General features: G+C 39.4%; 2 protein-coding genes, 1 long non-coding RNA gene and 5 other non-coding genes across 10 annotated transcripts in view; 7 read left to right on the plus strand and 1 right to left on the minus strand.

The window, feature by feature from the left end:
- The first annotated feature begins 1,549 nt into the window (after positions 1 to 1,549).
- Positions 1,550 to 5,753, plus strand: LOC130570217 (uncharacterized). 3 transcript variants are annotated; one of them, XR_008964935.1, is made up of 7 exons: positions 1,550 to 1,783; positions 1,917 to 1,967; positions 4,497 to 4,527; positions 4,727 to 4,757; positions 4,958 to 4,988; positions 5,187 to 5,215; positions 5,416 to 5,753. It is a non-coding gene; the product is annotated as an uncharacterized LOC130570217 (long non-coding RNA). The 3 variants fall into 3 exon arrangements; XR_008964933.1 differs by having other exon boundaries at positions 4,958 to 5,215; XR_008964934.1 differs by lacking the exon at positions 4,727 to 4,757 and having other exon boundaries at positions 1,551 to 1,783; positions 4,958 to 5,215.
- On the plus strand, positions 4,347 to 4,421 carry LOC130570816 (small nucleolar RNA SNORD65). The gene has a single exon (XR_008965014.1). It is a non-coding gene; the product is annotated as a small nucleolar RNA SNORD65 (small nucleolar RNA).
- Positions 4,573 to 4,647, plus strand: LOC130570814 (small nucleolar RNA SNORD65). The gene has a single exon (XR_008965012.1). It is a non-coding gene; the product is annotated as a small nucleolar RNA SNORD65 (small nucleolar RNA).
- On the plus strand, positions 4,804 to 4,878 carry LOC130570815 (small nucleolar RNA SNORD65). Its single transcript, XR_008965013.1, has one exon. It is a non-coding gene; the product is annotated as a small nucleolar RNA SNORD65 (small nucleolar RNA).
- On the plus strand, positions 5,035 to 5,109 carry LOC130570813 (small nucleolar RNA SNORD65). The gene has a single exon (XR_008965011.1). It is a non-coding gene; the product is annotated as a small nucleolar RNA SNORD65 (small nucleolar RNA).
- Positions 5,265 to 5,339, plus strand: LOC130570817 (small nucleolar RNA SNORD65). The gene has a single exon (XR_008965015.1). It is a non-coding gene; the product is annotated as a small nucleolar RNA SNORD65 (small nucleolar RNA).
- nsrp1 (nuclear speckle splicing regulatory protein 1) lies at positions 5,746 to 8,312 on the minus strand. Its single transcript, XM_057360416.1, has 8 exons — positions 8,245 to 8,312; positions 8,066 to 8,125; positions 7,624 to 7,711; positions 7,483 to 7,539; positions 7,274 to 7,402; positions 6,983 to 7,190; positions 6,803 to 6,905; positions 5,746 to 6,703 (listed from the first exon to the last, which is right to left on the minus strand). The coding sequence occupies exons 1-8, from the start codon at positions 8,295 to 8,297 to the stop codon at positions 5,932 to 5,934; spliced, it is 1,470 nt and encodes a 489-aa protein (XP_057216399.1). The 5' UTR covers positions 8,298 to 8,312; the 3' UTR covers positions 5,746 to 5,931.
- A 1,197-nt stretch (positions 8,313 to 9,509) lies between these two features.
- Positions 9,510 to 18,369, plus strand: part of ssh2b (slingshot protein phosphatase 2b) — a 30,813-nt gene continuing 21,953 nt past the window's right edge. The window contains exons 1-2 of the mRNA XM_057360414.1: positions 9,510 to 9,897; positions 11,706 to 11,749. Coding sequence (XP_057216397.1) covers positions 9,835 to 9,897; positions 11,706 to 11,749 — 107 coding nt within the window. The 5' untranslated portion in view covers positions 9,510 to 9,834. The remainder of the gene's footprint in view (positions 9,898 to 11,705; positions 11,750 to 18,369) is intronic.

Here is an 18,369-nt window from a genome sequence, read left to right on the forward strand (position 1 = left end):
GAATTTGAATAAGTACCTATCCATCGGCCGTTAAAACAGTACGTTCTATATAGTATGAGTGGGAGTAGTATGAATACATTTCGGACATATGCGTCCGCCATGTTTTATGGTCATATGACCCGTATGCTCTTTGACCTGTGACGTATTAACAACAAACTACACGTGAGAGTTGATTAAAATGGTAATGGTACTGTTTAGTGTGTTGACAAAATGTTTATATGCTCTCCTACTTGTAAGTGGCTTTGGATAAAAGCATCTGCCAAATGAATAAATGTAAATGTAAAACATAATTTAGTCACGAGAAATTCATTTATTGGCACTTACATTAAAAACGGACATCCGCCTTAAAGTTTTCCGCTACATTTATTTGATTTACTTTTTAAATTTGACCGTTCCTCAGCTCCCGTGGCATCATGGGATAGATAAGTGTCCATCCGATCCTCACTCACGAATCTCGGCGGAAGTACTAGACTATCCGGGTATTTCTCGCCTACTGTTTTTTGCATACTGAGGTTTCGGACATATGTGACCCTGGACAACAAAACCAGTCTTAAGTAGCATGGGAACATTTTTAGTAATCGGCAAAAATACATGGTATGGGTAAAAATGTACGATTTTTCTTTTTGCCAAAAATCATTAGGATATTAAGTAAAGATCATGTTCCATGAAGATATTTTATAAATTTCCTACTGTATATGTATAAAAACTTTATTTTTGTGAGTGGATGGCCTGCTACAGAGCCTCAGATTAACAACTTCAAAGGCGATTTCCTCAATATTTTGATTTTTTTGCACCCTCAGATTCCAGCTTTGTAAACCGTTGTTGTTCCGCCAGATAGTGTCCTATCCTAACAAACCACATATCAATAGAAAGCTTATTTCTTCATCTTTCAGATGATGTAAAAATCTCAATTTCGAAAAATTCACCCTTAAGACTGGTTTTGTGTCCAGGGTCACATATTATTCATGACTCATACTCATTTTCGCCTACTATATAGTATGGAAGTAGGCGATTTCGGACGCAGCCTCAGTCTGCTTCCAGTTTCATTTCAAAATGCAACGGCTGTTTTTATTCATCCAATCCAATAACAGAGAAAGACGAAAGTCACGCCCACTATTTTTCTCATTAGAAATCAATATTGTTCTCAATAGTTTCTGTATGTTATATTGGTAATATTGGCATTAATAAAAAAAATCAATTTCACTCGGAAATGCGGAAGAAAAAACGATCGCAACTTCCGGTTCACGGGGACTTTAAATAATCGACTGTATGACTTCATATTATTACAAAGATCTAGACCAACAGTTTATTTATTCGTGTCTAATTTTATGTGTTAAAGAACCAAACGTGGGGTTCCTATGTCCACAAAAGAGTGTTGTTAAGCTGTTTAAATCGTCTTTTTCAACGATTCTCGATGAACACGACTTGTACAACGTATTAAATATTAAGTGGTAAATAACGTGTACTTCTACTTTTAGCCAACAGGAGGCGGAAGTGAGCTAATCTCACAGAGTGTCGGAAATCAGAAGAAGATGACGAACCACGTCATTGCACGTTGGTTTAAATAGCCCAATGCGCTTAGAAAAAGTTCTTTCTGATCTTTGGAGTCAGCGGTGATGCAAGATGTGCGCTACAGAAAGAATCCAGAAAAATAAAATTCGCGATAACAAGACATGGTGTTACCACCCCTGTGCTACCCACTGTAGGTGTCTAAAATACTGCATGTGTTCTGTAACGTAAAAGCAGAGAAATGTAACCACGTGCTCACATAAACTACAAAATGGTAAGCCACTAGCTACTAATTTCATTTGCGATCTCAATTTAGCGCATGTGTTAATAGAGATAATAGGTCTTGCTTGTTGTAACCTTAAAAATAAGTTCAAATTAATTCAACTCTTATTTTTTGTGCGTCACAGATTCCATGTTGCATTGGGTGTCGTACTGAAGGGCTAGCGTAGTGCTATCAGGTAAGACTTCATACCCAATTTTAATTTACCTTTTTTAGAGGGGTTGTTTACGTTACCCAGATAGCACAGGTACATCTGTAAGATGTGTGCTAAAGACCTGGGCCCGTATTCATGAAAAATCTTAGCGCAAAGAGTCGCTCCTAGTGACAAAATTCTAAGAAAATTCTTAGAAATGTGGGGGTTTCCCCTTGGAATTACAGAAAAGATCCTTGTAAGAAAGTAATTCATAAAGTATCTTAACCCTTAAAAGATCTGTTATGGTCCAAAATTTTAGGAGTAGCGAGGAGGACTTTTAAGAGACTTAAGAGTTTCTTTAGCAGCAGAGAAAATGGACGAAACACGAAAAGTGAGAAGAAATGTGTTGCAATTCATGACCATTTCCATATTACTTTTAAGGTTGATCAGATTTTTTTTATTGTTTTTTGTGTGTGTGTTCAACACACACAAGATTGATGATCTTGGTTTTGGTTTTCTTGTATAGTTGCTTTGATGCAATGCAAATTGTAAACGTGCTATAAAATAAAATGACAGTGAGATGTTTGTGACTGATCCTATTAGAGACGCGCTAACATCTCCAAGACAGCGCAGAAATGCCATAGCACCAGAAATAGTAGAAATCACTTCATCAACATATTTAGCAACTGGAGAAATGCAGCTATGCAGCAGAGATGATTTGGTTCTGTCACAACCTTCTATTGTGATCACACAATAAGGTTCTGTAAGTGCTGTAATTGTTTGTGTCACTGTTCATTTTCTATCAAATACGTTGACATTAACAGCATGGTAAAAAAAAAGGAATAAATATATATACAGGTGCTGGTCATATAATTAGAATATCATCAAAAAGTTGATTTATTTCACTAATTCCATTCAAAAAGTGAAACTTGTATATTATATTCATTCATTACACACAGACTGATATATTTCAAATGTTTATTTCTTTTAATTTGATGATTATAACTGACAACTAATGAAAATCCCAAATTCAGTATCTCAGAAAATTAGAATATTACTTAAGACCAATACAAAGAAAGGATTTTTAGAAATCTTGGCCAACTGAAAAGTATGAACATGAAAAGTATGAGCATGTACAGCACTCAATACTTAGTTGGGGCTCCTTTTGCCTGAATTACTGCAGCAATGCGGCGTGGCATGGAGTCGATCAGTCTGTGGCACTGCTCAGGTGTTATGAGAGCCCAGGTTGCTCTGATAGTGGCCTTCAGCTCTTCTGCATTGTTGGGTCTGGCATATCGCATCTTCCTCTTCACAATACCCCATAGATTTTCTATGGGGTTAAGGTCAGGCGAGTTTGCTGGCCAATTAAGAACAGGGATACCATGGTCCTTAAACCAGGTACTGGTAGCTTTGGCACTGTGTGCAGGTGCCAAGTCCTGTTGGAAAATGAAATCTGCATCTCCATAAAGTTGGTGTGTACATGTATGCATTTATGAATATTAAATTAATATGCACAGTACACAGACATACGATTGAATGAATGANATGCTTCCTGCTGCTGACCAACTTTATGGAGATGCAGATTTCATTTTCCAACAGGACTTGGCACCTGCACACAGTGCCAAAGCTACCAGTACCTGGTTTAAGGACCATGGTATCCCTGTTCTTAATTGGCCAGCAAACTCGCCTGACCTTAACCCCATAGAAAATCTATGGGGTATTGTGAAGAGGAAGATGCGATATGCCAGACCCAACAATGCAGAAGAGCTGAAGGCCACTATCAGAGCAACCTGGCCTCTCATAACACCTGAGCAGTGCCACAGACTGATCCACTCCATGCCACACCGCATTGCTGCAGTAATTCAGGCGAAAGCAGCCCCAACTAAGTATTGAGTGCTGTACATGCTCATACTTTTCAGTTGGCCAAGATTTCTAAAAATCCTTTCTTTGTATTGGTCTTAAGTAATATTCTAATTTTCTGAGATACTGAATTTGGGATTTTCATTAGTTGTCAGTTATAATCATCATATTAAATGAAATAAACATTTGAAATATATCAGTCTGTGTGTAATGAATGAATATAATATACAAGTTTCACTTTCTGAATGGAATTGGTGAAATAAATCAACTTGTTGATGATATTCTAATTATATGACCAGCACCTGTATACTTAAAAGTGCTCTTTTTTTCCTTCTTGGTCAACCAACCAATCACTGTCTTTAAAAGACTGTGTCAGACATAGCAACGGGGTCAGCCCCGCCTCCTCACCAAGATAAAAGTTTTTGTCTTTTCCTTGCTCAGAGTTTCTCTCAGATTGATCCTGAATCACTTTTAAGATAAGACTCCTACGTAGACGTTTTTAAGATAAATTAAGAGCTTTCTTAGAAGCTTTAAGAATACGGGCCCTGACGATCTAGTGATGTGCTAGGATGAAACCTAAACTGAAAGTAGCTGGAATTACCGGCAGATGGTTCAGTGGTGATAATCGGTTTTCTGAGCACCTTATAATATCACACAGCAATATATACCATTTGTTTATCTGTGGTTTAAACATCAGTTTGTCTGTCTTCCTAGGTTTCTTATGGAGGGAATCAGAATATTTAAGGTGGGTAATAAAAATACTGCGGTTACAAATATTTGTCTAGTTTATCTATGATGAAACCTAAACTGAAAGTAGCTGGAATTACCGGCAGATTGTTCAGTGGTGATGATCGGTTTTCTGAGCACCTTATAATAATCACACAGCAATATATACCATTTGTTTATTATCTGTGGTTTAAACATCAGTTTGTCTGTCTTCCTAGGTTTCTTATGGAGGGAATCAGAATATTTAAGGTGGATAATAAAAAATACTGCCATTTCAAATATTTGTCTCGTTTATCTATGATGAAACCTAAACTGAAAGTAGCTGGAATTACCGGCAGATTGTTCAGTGGTGATGATCGGTTTTCTGAGCACCTTATAATAATCACACAGCAATATATACCATTTGTTTATTATCTGTGGTTTAAACATCAGTTTGTCTGTCTTCCTAGGTTTCTTATGGAGGGAATCAGAATATTTAAGGTGGATAATAAAAAATACTGCCATTTCAAATATTTGTCTCGTTTATCTATGATGAAACCTAAACTGAAAGTAGCTGGAATTACCGGCAGATTGTTCAGTGGTGATGATCGGTTTTCTGAGAACACTGCTATGGAGTATTTTAATACTGTGGCACCCTTAACACATACAGATGTTATTTACCAGCTTGCTTTTTTCTAGGTCTTGAAGACCACCAGGTTTATGATAAGGTGAGTATTACAGAAATTATTTTATTATAAATATTTTCCCAGTTCATTACTATGATGAAACATAAACTGATTAAAGCTGGAATTACCGGCAGATTGATCAGTGGTGATTTACAGTTTTCTGACTTCTACCAGAACATCTTTAGGCTTTTGTTAGGTTTACCCTGCAAATAATTAACTCAAATGTTTTCTTTCCCAACTAGATTCCAGATGAGGTGGCGTAGGACAAACCATAAATTCATGTTGGATGTGAAAAATACTGCCATACTGTATTGCATACATTATTGACGGGTGGGCAGTTGTGGTCCTGGAGGGCAAATGTCCTGCTGACTTCTAAACCTAATTAAACACACCTGAACCAGCTAAGCAGTCTTTAAGATTCATAGAAACTTCAATGCAGGCGCATTGTAGTTGAATGCAGTTAAACTCTGCAGGACAGTGGCCCCCAAGGACCAGGACTTCCACCCCTGCATTCCTGTAACTTGGAAAAAATGACTCCTCCCCTTTCCCAAAACCAAATAAAAGTCATTAAATAAGTTAACATGTTTGTCTCTCTTTATTAGTACTATGGCACTACTGTATATACATAAAACTTAAGACAAAAAACCAACTCAATATTGGTAAATTCACAAAATATTTCATTTATTTGCCTTAACCAAACGTGTGTTTTGTATCTGAAAGAAACTCAAACATGCACGATAAACTTCAGAAACCATGTGCTAATCTTCCTCCTTTTCAACATGGGGTCTTGCAGCAGAGCGGGCAAGCTGTCGAGCCAGATATCTCTCTCTGGCTGACGTAACTGTCTGTTCACTGCTGCGTTTAGTGAATTTACCAACTTCCTGCTGTCCATCACTTTTATCTTCAGCCTCTCTGGCCTTTTCTTTCTCCTTATTGCTGTCAGTCTTCCTCTCCATTTTCTCATCTGTGTTTTTTCTTTTGCTGTCCATCTTATGGCTTTCTCCATCCTTGTGTGTCTCTCGCATTTGTTCTCCCTTCCGTTCCCGTTCTCTGTCTTTTGGGCTGTTGTCCCGTTTGGCATCTATATCTCTGTCTCTTCGACCATGTCTGTCTTCTGTATCTCTGTCCTTTCTACCACGTCTGTCATCTTTATCTTGGCCTCTGTTGTCTTCTGTATCCTGTTCTCTGTCTCTTCTGCGGTCTTTGTCTTCCTTTCGGTAACTGTGTCTGTCCTCCCTCTCTCTTTTCCTCATCCTCTCTCTCTCTTTATCCTCTCCCTTACCCTTGTCTCTTTCTTTGTGGCTTCTTTCTCTGGCCTCCTTCCTCTCCCTCTCTTGCTCATCCTCACTGTCTGAAGGAGATTTTTGTCTGTAGTGGCGCTTTGAGTGGTTGGTGGTCTTGTTTAATTCTGTTCTGTTGTCCCCCTGGTCCTCATCACTGTGGGATTCTGCCCTGCTCTCATTTCGTTTTGGTGGGGGTTCAGGGGTCGGTGACTTTTCTGTTGCTGCTGAGCCTGTAGCTTTATCTTCGCTAAAAAGAAAATTGTAGTTTAGTTTTATCCGAGCCTTAACTCATGCTATCAAAAAATCAAATCAAATCAACAAACATCAGCGTACTGTATGTCCTTACTTTTTTGCACTACGATCAGGTACTGCCTCCTCTCCAACTGTCTGGTTGAGAAGATGTCTATAAAATCCACTGAGATCCTTCTGCTTCTTCACATCCAGAGCAGCTGAAAATAAAAAACAACCGTCAAGGATGTCCTGTTTAATACTTGTAACAACAATACAAAGTATTTCAAAACCTCACCTTCCAGCTCTGCTTCTCTCTTCTCTCTCTCCAACTCCTCCTGTCTTTCTTTAAGCTTCTGTCGATAAGCTGAGGTTACAAAGGCCTCTTTATCAGCAAACTGCTCGCCCTCTGCTTCTCTCTCTTTTTGGATCTTCCTCTCATCACGTCGCTCTTGTTCCTTTTTTCTCTCCTCCACAGCGACGAGCAGCTGGTTAATATACTTGGGCTGAAGAAATATTGCAAAGGACATTATAGCTATACAGATTGATCTGATTAATGGGGGGGAAAAAGTAAAGTTTTGAGGTTTACCTTTCTGTCTGTGGCACCCAGCATTTTTTTATTGCTTTCCACTTTCTGTTTCTGAAGATCATCATACACACTGTCATACTCATAAACAGTGCTGTCCTCTTCAAGAGCCTTTTGCATCTCAAGATGCGTCTGACATGAAAAACAATGTTATAAACTCAAACCTCACATGAAGTGTATTCTTTTAAGAACACATTGTATACTACCCTCACCTGTTTCATCATCTTCTTTTTGAGGGCTTCCTTCTGCAAGCTCTGCCCAACAGTGGTCTGCAATAAGAAATTGTGTTGTGTTACCATGCTCATGATTTAATTTTAAATAAAGGTGATGTGCAGATTCATAGGGCTTGTCACCTCTTCGTCTGAATCATCTCCAAACACAGATGGTCGGGGAAGAGGGGCAGATTTTGAGGAATTCTTCTGAGGCAAAATGAGCCCGTACCTAAAATGTACATAAAAACTTAAATACACGGATGAGTGGACTTTAACGTGTTTTATACCCAGCAATAATCCCTCTATTTTCTAAGCATTGTTGACAAGCAATGCACTCCGAATTTAAAGAAAGTTGATCACCCACAAATGATGTAGCCAAAGTGTTTGTATTCACGTGTTTGGGTTGAAGCATTAGCTCAGCTCAGGGAATCGGACAATTGTACTAGATTGTTTTAAACTGTTGAACAACATGCAAACATAAACATCACTTCATATCAACCGTTTAAAACTACATCATTTTTGTTACCCCAAAATAAAGTATAAAGTCTACAAAATTACTATAAGTTAGCGATCAATCACTTACTGTTTACCAGAGGTCGCCATCTTGCGCAGAACCACCACTGACTGATGTCTAGCAGATTCGCTAATTTAACATCAAATCCACAACACAACAGAGTTGAAAGATAAATCTATATGTTTTTACATAAAAACAATCAAATATATAAATAACATGTATACGTTATGTAAATTACCATGACGCACATGTTTACAGTATTGTGAATGTGCCGTGTGTGAATCGATCGAACATCTGTCATTTTCTGCAGCACAGTGGGAAATTGTTTTCACCGTCTACCATCTGCAAATCTTTTTTTCATTTGAAGACAACAAGGTGTTTAAATAAAACTTTTCTTAAGTGTTTATATTCTAATCTTAATTTGGTAAATAAATGTTACTTTTAAAGCACGAAGCATCATGCAATGAAGCAATGTAGCTTAAACAAAATTCTTAGCTACCACTAGATGTCGACAACCCTTATAATATTGCCACAAATCTGTGGTTTAAAAGCTCCACACCCTTACTTTTCAGGGGCTTAATAAACCTAGTCTCAGACTACCTTACATGTGAGAGATGCCTTGATTGCATCATAAAATATATACTGCAAATGTTTTGTCTCAAGATGCACACAGTACTGTTTTTTGTAAAGTGTGTTTTTTAAAACAACTTAACCTAATTTAACTAAGGCCTAGTCCTGGTTTAAACTAATCCTTGTCCAGGAAACCGCCTCATAGGGGCAGTTTCCCAGACAGGGCTTGAGCATAGTCCCAGACTAATTTAAATGTTAGAGATGTCTTAATCGAAAACAACTTGCACTGACATATCTTAAAATATTTCAGTGGGATTGTTTTGTCTCAAGATGCCCACCAGTAATGTCTTTTTGTAACGTAAGTTTTTAAAAACTACTTAAATATCCTAATTTCACCAAGGCCTAGTTCTGGTTTAAACTAATCCGGGAAACTGCCCCATAAAGTCCATAGCTGTGGTGTCTTTTGTAAAACAAATCTAGACATTTAATTCCTTTAGCAAGTATTCAAAGATGTTTTGAATGAGCCTAATTTTTTTATCATGTTTAAAAATGTTATTCAATAGGTACAGTGGCATTACATATATTGTAATACCTGTTATAATCTTAATATAAATTTCTCTCACTGTTTATTCAATACATAATTCACAGACACAAACAATAGTGGATCTATGGATGTGGTTGGGTCGACAGAGGCAAACAAAGCAAAATAAGGCAGAATGAAGTTTCTAATGACATATTAGGATGAGTGTGAAATGTTCTGTAGGGCGGTTTGAAAAATTGATCTTGAAGCAAAACGGTGTTTTAACTTTGGTAATATCCAAATTATTATCTGTACTTGCGTTGGCATGTGTAAAAGCAGCAGTGTGGGAGTGGAGGTTATGAGCAACAGAAAAGGAAAGTCACAGCTTGTCTGTAAACCCACTTCCTGTCTGAACGTCAACAGAGCCTCAAAACCAGTTTATCGATAATGTTTCTAATGCTAATTCTTTAGCCTAAAAGCCTTTATTAAACATTGTGTTTTTTGAAAAGTGTGCTCAAATTGAAGTTTTAAAGTAAAGTGTCAGGATTGTTCAGTGCACACACAGTTAAACATTGCTTAAGGCCACTGAATCTTGACAGCTGGCGGTTTCGGCGCATGCGCAGATCATTCGCAGAGAGGAAGCGACTGAGCGGTAGCAACGGACGAGCTGCGGCTGATATCCCCTGACACAATTATGTCTGTCTCTCCACCGCCGGTTTCTCTCAGGTATCCGTTTACCGGAGCCTGAATGGCGTTGGTAACTGTGCAGCGGTCGCCTACTCCAAGCGCAACATCCAGCCCTTGCGTTTCGGTAAGTGACTCGCATCTTTTTTTCTCACCTTCCATCGGCTCGGTAGTTTTGGGTTCATTTCCGCTGTTTCCAACAGTCCGTTTGTCCTCAGACGCTATAGAAACACGCATGCGTGAAATATAAGGTTGTTGTTCACATAGCTCATCAAAGATCTGGTGACTGTATGACATGTAACGTTATCGATAGACCTGCCGTTGAAATGTTCAACTAATTATACCGGTTGTCTGCGGTGCATTGCCACAGACGGGAAGTGTTTGCTGATAAATGGCTTCAAGCTTCCTTTTTTCGTTGTATCAAATAGTTGAAATTCGTAAGCACATTTTTCAAAAGGGTGTGATTTGTCTGAAAACGAGAGTCGTGTTGGAAACACGAAGTAAACACAGGTGTCCCCTTCAAAAACAGCGCAAACAAAATGGTCAGTTCTGTAGATTGGCGGAGTATAAATCACACAAACAAGACTGGATAGTAGGAGATTCTCACATGGAAGAACATGTTTATATTTATCGGACTATTTTGCTATTGTTAAAAAAAACTAATATGTGTGTCAGTCATTTATTATGGTTGTGATGATAAAATCTGGGTCAGTATCACATAGCAGGATCTGTTTCAGGTGGAGGTGAGCTGGAAACCAGAATTCACTTTCATGAATGTCTTAACTGACACGGTTACTGTAAGAGACTGTCTAACTTACAACCATTGCAAGTTGGATAAGAAATTTTTCTAAATAACCAGTGTACAAGTTATAAGGTCTGATTCAAACATGGATTTCATGGAGTTATATATTTCCATAATGCAAAATGCTCTGCTTTCATTTGTGTATGCAAAATGCACCTATCTTGGGTCATCCCTGTCATGAGATGCTTTAACTAAATTGCTTCTGTCTCTCAATCTTAAAGGGATAGTTCACCCAAAAATGAAAATTCTGTCATTGTTTACACACCCTCAGATTGTTCCAAACCTGTATACATTTCTTTGTTCGGTTAAACACAAAGGAAGATATTTTTTTGAATAACAGATCTCATCCTCCATTGACTCCCATAGTATTTATTTTCTCTAGTATTTAATATCTGCCTTTGTGTTTAACCGAACAAAGAAATGTATACAGGTTTGGAACAATCTGTCCCTTTAACAGCTTTTAAAACTAAGTCTAATAGAGATGAGTATCTGTTTCGTAAAAAATAATCATTTTTATCCTTGATATGAAACTGAGTATTTATAGTCTCGCAATGGGACTGGGTGTTAATTTTCCCCTTGTTTACAATGTCGGTTCTGTCCTGTGATTATAAAGCAAGTCTTCAGAATATTCTTTATCTGAATCGTTCACAATATTGGTGCAGTCTGTTTGTCTGGTAAAGAATAAAAAACAAAACTGCAACTCAGTGCTTTGTGGTTAGGCTGAAAAAGAGTAAAATATGTCTCAAACATCTCAAATGTCTAAAAAGCCGTACAGTATGAATGGATCAAATTTTCTGATCATTGGGAGGATCTTCATGAATTCATGTTTAGATCAATATTTGTTGGACAATGGACAAAATAGAAAGCAACCCAAGAACCAGTTAATTGTAGATGCTAAGTGATTTTTCATTTTATAACGTCCAGTGAGAAAAACGTGACTGGGTTGACGCATGAGGCATTTTTCATTTCTTTACATGCAAAAGTATTTGCATGTTTAAACACAAGAAATTCCAGTTGATAACACTGCGAGATCAATGTTTATATTTAAAGATTTTATGCTTATTATTTTATTTACATTTATTTAATTCCACAGATCAATAAAATAATCAATCTTTTATGCTTCTTTTTTTAAGGAGTCTGGCAGTGGGGAAGATGACCGCAGATCTCAGCCGAGAAGGTAAGACAGTTTCATTCTGAAACCTTTGCTTAAAAACATCAAGGGACCTGTCTTTATGAACCCATGATGTCATCAGTCCTTGTGTATTATTAGGCTATGTATATCAAATACATTTAAATAAGCATGCTGCCTAAATAATGCATGCTTTATATTAATGCAGTAATCTAAATAGCAGATATAATGATGGATGGATAAATGCCAGTGTTGTAAGATGTGATATCTCAAATTTTTACTACTCGATGCCCTGTAGATGTATAAAATCAGTACATTACTAACATATGACAACATTAGCCCTTGGCTCATGCTCATATCATATAGGCCTTGTCTTCCTGTTGCAAAGCTGTTGCAAATATATTTCCATTATTTGCGATAAATGTGGGAAGTTCTTGTTTGTCAGGGCCATCGAATATGCTATTATTCTATTAAATATCAGATCTCTTGAAAAACCCAGCCTAAGCTGTGGATTGATATGGCATCGAGATACAGCTCTGATTTCTATGGCCGCATTTCAATGAAACAAGTGGCATCATAAAAGCGTCGCTCTGAAAGGTAGTGATATATGAAGTAGAGTTGGAGGTCATTTTGTAACAGCACAATTTCATCCTTTCTATGTTGGCTTATTGACACACACAGAACAAGCAAGTCCAACCAGTTTCCACCATGCTCAAGTTTCCGTAAAGTTTGTTGATTTTGAAATTTTGTTCCTTTCAGTATTTCTTTTTTTTTTAACAATCACCAGTGGTAACACTGGTTATCTGTATAAATAAATAATGCAGCTTCGGCATGTTAAAGGGATATTTCACCCAAAAATGAAAATTCTGTCATAAATTACTCACTCTCAAATCTGTATAAATGTCTTTGTTTGGTTGAACAGAACACATAGAAAGATATTTGAATGAATGCTTGTAACCAAACAGTTCTTGGACCCCATATTAGGAAAAATGACAATGGTAGTCAAAAGTGCCCCAGAAGTGTTTGCTGTCCTACATTCTTCAAATTATATATTTTTTGTGTTCAACAGAACAAAACAAATTTGAAAGTAATTTTTCCTACTATGATAGTCAATGGCATCCAAGAACTGTTTGGTTATAAGCATTCTTTCAAATATCTTTTTCTGTGTTCATCCGAACAAAGAAATGTACAGATTTGGAACAACTCAAGGGTGAGTAAATGATGACAGATGTTTTATATATGGGTGAACTATTCCTTTAAAGCAGAGGCAGACGAAGGACAACAAGTATCCATACAACACAATTCTCATTATAACCATTAAATGCATTACATTTTCTGTTGTATTTTGGGCAGGGTTCTATTGTTTTTATTTCAGCAAGAATACATCAACTATAGTTACTACAGTAAAAATATCATTAATTTTCCAAACGGCTTTAAATTATATAGCAGCAGATCAGAAGTTAACACGCATGCACGCTTCCTTAACTCTGGCTATGCGATCTCATGACATTTCGAGTGAAAACTTTGCATTTTCCATTTTCTCTGTCATGTAGCTCAAGGTGTTTGTGATGTTTATTTACCGTTTAGCCGTTATGCCGATAATTTTCATGACAATTTCTTCTTTGATATTTTACTGATCGTAGCGCTCGTTCTAAGCAATGCATCACACAAAGTTGAACCCACAGATGATTACAACACCACACTTTAACATGTGCCTTTTTCATCTTTTATTGTTCTATTTGCCTTTTTAGAGCGCTTTCAGCTAGTGTTGTCAAAAATATCGATATTTCGATACGTATCGATACTGAAAAATCTGAAACGGTTCCAATACGCATGTCCCACGTATCGATACCAGCTGCGCATTCCCGCTCACTCTTTTTTCCGACAGTGAGTTGACACACACTGCATGTGAACGCTGTGTCAACAGAGCCCCGCATCCTCTCACAGACTTAAATAAGGTGTTAATGTTAGAAAAGATGGCCAGTGCAGAGTCTCAGTAACACATCCGGCGCTTGGTGAACGCTCGTTTACGCTTCCCATGTTTACCATCGCGCTCTATTTATGTGCGCTGATCAATAATTTCATCCACTCGTTTTATTCACCCTGGTTATATGTTGTTTATGTTAGTACAGAGTCTCCGCAACAGTTCTCATGTTTAATGCACGCGTTTCTGTCTTTATGTGCGCTCATCAATGATTTCATCCACTCGTCTCGTTCGCTCTGGTTAAGTTGATGTTTGAAATGATGCTGGTGCGGGTAAAGTCTCCGCAACAGTTCTCGCGTGTGATACACGTTTGCACTTCCGTGTTTACCATAGCGCTCTATGTATGTGCGTTGTTCAATGATTTCATCCACTCGTCTCATTTGCTCCGGTTAAACGTTGTTAATGTTAGAAAGATGTCCAGTGCAGAGTCTCTGCAACAGTTCTTGCGTTTAAAGTTTGCGTTTCTGTCTATATGTGCGCTGATCAATGATTAAATGTGAATAAAAGCCAAATAAAAAAATTGTAATCATATAAATGTAGGCTATTAACTAACATTAAAGAACAAAGAATGAACAATACATTTGTAGTTTTTTTTTAAATCTCTTTTAAATGTTAGTTAAAAAATACAACTATTTATGTAAGCTCTGGTCCATTAATACTGACAAATACAACTTAGATTTTAAATAATAAATGTATTAGTAAAATGAACATTAGATTAACAATTAATAAATAATGTAAAAATATACCTCATTGTCTAATCTTGTTCAATTTAACTTTAAATAAAATGTAAAAAATTTAGGGCCTTATTGTTATGAAAGTTTTTTCCCCGTGGTATCGAAAATGGTATCGAATATCGATATTTAGAGCCGTGTGGCGGGTAAGGCGGGGCCGGCGGCGTAAGTGGCAACGAGTGTCAGCTGTGCGATCGCCGGTCGCCGCATGCCTCATGGGGGAGCTCGGGAGCATAAGAGGACGAGCGACCGGACCATCGGGAGAGAGGACCCGGGCCCGGAAACTGTTAAGTTTGTTTATGTTTGTGTGGTTTATTCTTGGATTATTGTTTGTTTATTTTGATTAAAGTTTTGTGAATGATCGCCGGTTCCCGCCTCCTTCCTTCCCTACATTGAACAGTGTTACATTGGTGCCGAAACCCGGGAGGAAGGAGGGACATGCTGTCGAGGAGCCCTCGCCGCCGAGCGGCCTCGAGGTGCTGGGGAGTTCGGGCAGCACGGACGAAGGAGGTCCGCCAGCGGCTGCCCGAAGCGGTGGTGCCGGAGAGAGAAAGCTCGACGGGGGACGAAGACCTCGCTGCCGGGCTCCTGGGCCGAGGTGTGGTGGCGGCCGTAGAAGAGGGAGCGGAGGAGTTCGGTCCGTTTGCCGTGGGTCGAAGCCTGCTACTGTCCACCAAGGAAAAGGGGAAGAGCAGGGAACGGACGGCTCGCTGCCGGCTGCCCTCGGGGCGAAGCCATCGCCGGCCGCCAGGAGGCGGAGGAGGATCAGGTCGCCCCGGAGCGTCCCCGCACCACCGCATAGCACCGCGAGGAAGAGCCTCTCGGCTGGGCTGAGGACCGAGCGGCAGCGTGTCGGGGAACCGGACCACTTTTTTTTTTTTTTGTCCTCTCTCCCCTCTCTCGTCCCGGTCGCTCGGGATGCTCCCGGCTCCGTGCTCTCGCCTCGTCCGTGCATGCCCCGGTCACTGGGGCCCTCATGGGAGAAGGCCCCCCGGGGGGGGGAGTAAGCACAGGCTCGGTGCTGCCCCCCGGCCTGTGAGGGGTGATGGGGGTATGTAGCGAGGAAGGCGGGGCGAGAGCCGTGGGGCGAGTAAGGCGGGGCCGGCGGCGTAAGTGGCATCGAGTGTCAGCTGTTTGACCGCCGCTCCCCGCATGCCTCACGAGCTCGGGAGCATAAGTATAATGAAAAATAAACAAACAATAATCCAAGAATAAAAGACCGGCAGCCACCTCACGGTCGACTGCCGGCCACACAAACATAAACAAACTTAACAGTTTCTGGGCCCGGGTCCTCTCTCTCGATGGTCCGGTCGCTCGTCCTCTTATGCTCCCGAGCTCCCCCGTGAGGCATGCGGGGACCGGCCTTACCCGCCCCACGGCTCTCGCCCCGCCTTCCTCGCTACACCTACGTTTTACTATGAAATTATATGTGGTATCTAATTAATTACGGTATGTAGTCAAGTCAAATCAGATTTATTTGTATAGTGATTTATTTGTATTGTATCAAAGCAGCTGTACCCAAAAAAGCAAAAACCAAAATAAAAACTCGTGTTAGCCAAACATAGAATAAATAAAGATATAACAAGTAGTTGTATAATTTACACCGGAAAGCTTTCCGCAACATCTCGCGAGACCCGAGCAAAAAGTCATGATGTATCCAGAACGTGATGCATGATGGGATACACTTAGCCCTGAATACCGCTCAGAAGCGGTATTCAAGATAGTGTGGGTTTAGTATGCGTTAAGGGCACTGCACTTTGGCGTTTTTGAGACATTGGACAGACTTGCACTCTTACTTCCTGTCACGTGCGCGCGCTCTCAAGTGGCCAAGACCGCAAGTGGGGGTATTTGGACGCAGCCTTACATTAGTTTAGCTTTACAATCAAAGCTAGCCGGAAAACCACGCGTTTAGTAAACCTGAAATACTTGGCAACAGAAAGGTCCTTGCAGATCGCAAGCCAGAAAATTGCGCACCCAGGGAGACCCACTACATAGAAACAACTTTCTACTTTTGGACTTTTTTATAAATGAAGTGGAGTAAAAAGTATGATATTTGTCTTTTAAATGTAGTTAAGTTAAAGTCACAAGTACTCAGAAAAAATAATACTCAAGTAAAGTACAGATACTCAAAAAGTGTACTTAAGTACAATACTCAGGTAAATTTACTTTGTTATTGTCCACCTCTGCTTTAAAGGGATATTTCAGCCAAGAAACAAAATTTCCCCATGTTTTACTCACCTTCAAGGCATCCTAAATGAATATGAATTTCTTCTTGAAGAATAATGCAGTCTGAGTTATAATACCACGTATCCTTTTACTTCCAAGTGGTAGAATGGGAGTGAATGGGGGGGTTATTTTTTGAAGCTCCAAAAAGTGCATCCATCGATCAAAGAACGGCTAGACACTGCTCCGTGGTCTTAACAAAGGTCTTCTGAAGTGAATTGATGCGTTTGTTCTGAAGTGAATCGATGCGTTTGTTTAAGAGAAATATCCATATTGACAGCCTTATTAATAATGTCTAGCTTCCTTTATCCCTCTGCTGGGCGTGAACAGTTTTTTTTTTAAATGCAGTTTTAAATGCGCCCTCGCGGAGCAGCTGTCCACACGTGTGGTTATCATCATGCACGTTTGCATCGCGCATGGATTCCATGCATGTGAGTTTTGGGTCCATTTAAACTCCATACTTGTCAAAGTATGTTCGGTGCATCCACGAGTGCACCTTCTAGAACAGCTTTTGTGGGCGGAGTTTGGAAGAGAGACGTGAACTGAAATGGTTGTAAGTCAGCATCAGTCAGAATTGCTTGCACTGGATGGTTTTTTCCCTCAAATCATTTTGCAATGTAGCCTATAATAATCCAACAGTTTTAGTTTATTCGTATTTTAGCTTATAGCCTAATGTGGAATGACACTTTTTAATGAAGTGTTTTGTTGTAGGGGTACAGAGTAACTTACATTACATTCTTTTAGCAGTCAGTTATAGGCCTAATTAATATAGGCTATTCATGAAGGGAGAGGGCTCAATTTTTAGTTTGAATTGACTTTGTTTTGCTCAATTTTATATTAATTTGTATTGTGTTTTATTGAAAAGCAAGAAATTATAAAGAGCACATTTTGACTATTCAGTTTGTGCAAAAGTGAAAAAAAGGCTTAATAAATAGAAGAAATGCAAAAAAACATGTTCGGTGTTCGGTATTATTCGGCCAAGTGTTTCACATCATGTTCGGCTTCAGCCAAGAATTTTCGTTTCGGTGCATCCCTATATGTGTATGCCCAATATATCGAACATTTAAACTCCATAGACAAGTTGTTTAGTACAGGGAACTGTGTGCACGCGGCGGGGCTACTGTCAGACAGCCCGCTTCTGTCTGAAGTAAAGTTACCGACCGGTAAAGACGCTTTCATTCGGAAATTTACTTCCGTGCGGCAAGTCCCGTGCTGTGTCTTTCTCTGACACTTTAAAATGCTCCACACACACAGACACGCGCGCGCGCGCACACACACACACACTGCCAAAATGTTTGCGGCAGTAATAAAGCGCACGCGTGTCTCTCTCTCTCTCTCTCTCTCTGCGCTGGTTGTTGCTTGATCGTATCACGGGTCATGTTCGGTGATACCATGGTCCTTAAACCAGGTACTGGTAGCTTTGGCACTGTGTGCAGGTGCCAAGTCCTGTTGGAAAATTAATTCTGCATCTCCATAAAGTTGGTCAGCAGCAGGAAGCATGAAGTGCTCTAAAACTTCCTGGTATACGGCTGCGGCTGCGCATTGCTGCAGTAATTCAGGCAAAAGGAGCCCCAACTAAGTATTGAGTGTACATGCTCATACTTTTCATGTTCATACTTTTCAGTTGGCCAAGATTTCTAAAAATCCTTTCTTTGTATTGGTCTCAAGTAATATTCTAATTTTCTGAGATACTGAATTTGGGATTTTCATTAGTTGTCAGTTATAATCAT

This window comes from Triplophysa rosa, linkage group LG19 (assembly GCF_024868665.1).
Source record: "Triplophysa rosa linkage group LG19, Trosa_1v2, whole genome shotgun sequence".
NCBI lineage: Eukaryota > Metazoa > Chordata > Actinopteri > Cypriniformes > Nemacheilidae > Triplophysa > Triplophysa rosa.

What these genes read in the sequence shown, in the direction of transcription:
- nsrp1 (XM_057360416.1), bottom strand. Translation starts at nt 8,297, where the DNA reads ATGACAGATGTTCGATCGATTCACACACGGCACATTCACAATACTGTA. An exon ending in AAAAGAAGATGATGAAACAG is followed by an intron (nt 7,403 to 7,482) that starts GTGAGGGTAGTA and finishes TTTTCATGTCAG; the next exon opens with ACGCATCTTGAGATGCAAAA. An exon ending in CCTGATCGTAGTGCAAAAAA is followed by an intron (nt 6,704 to 6,802) that starts GTAAGGACATAC and finishes TTTTCTTTTTAG; the next exon opens with CGAAGATAAAGCTACAGGCT.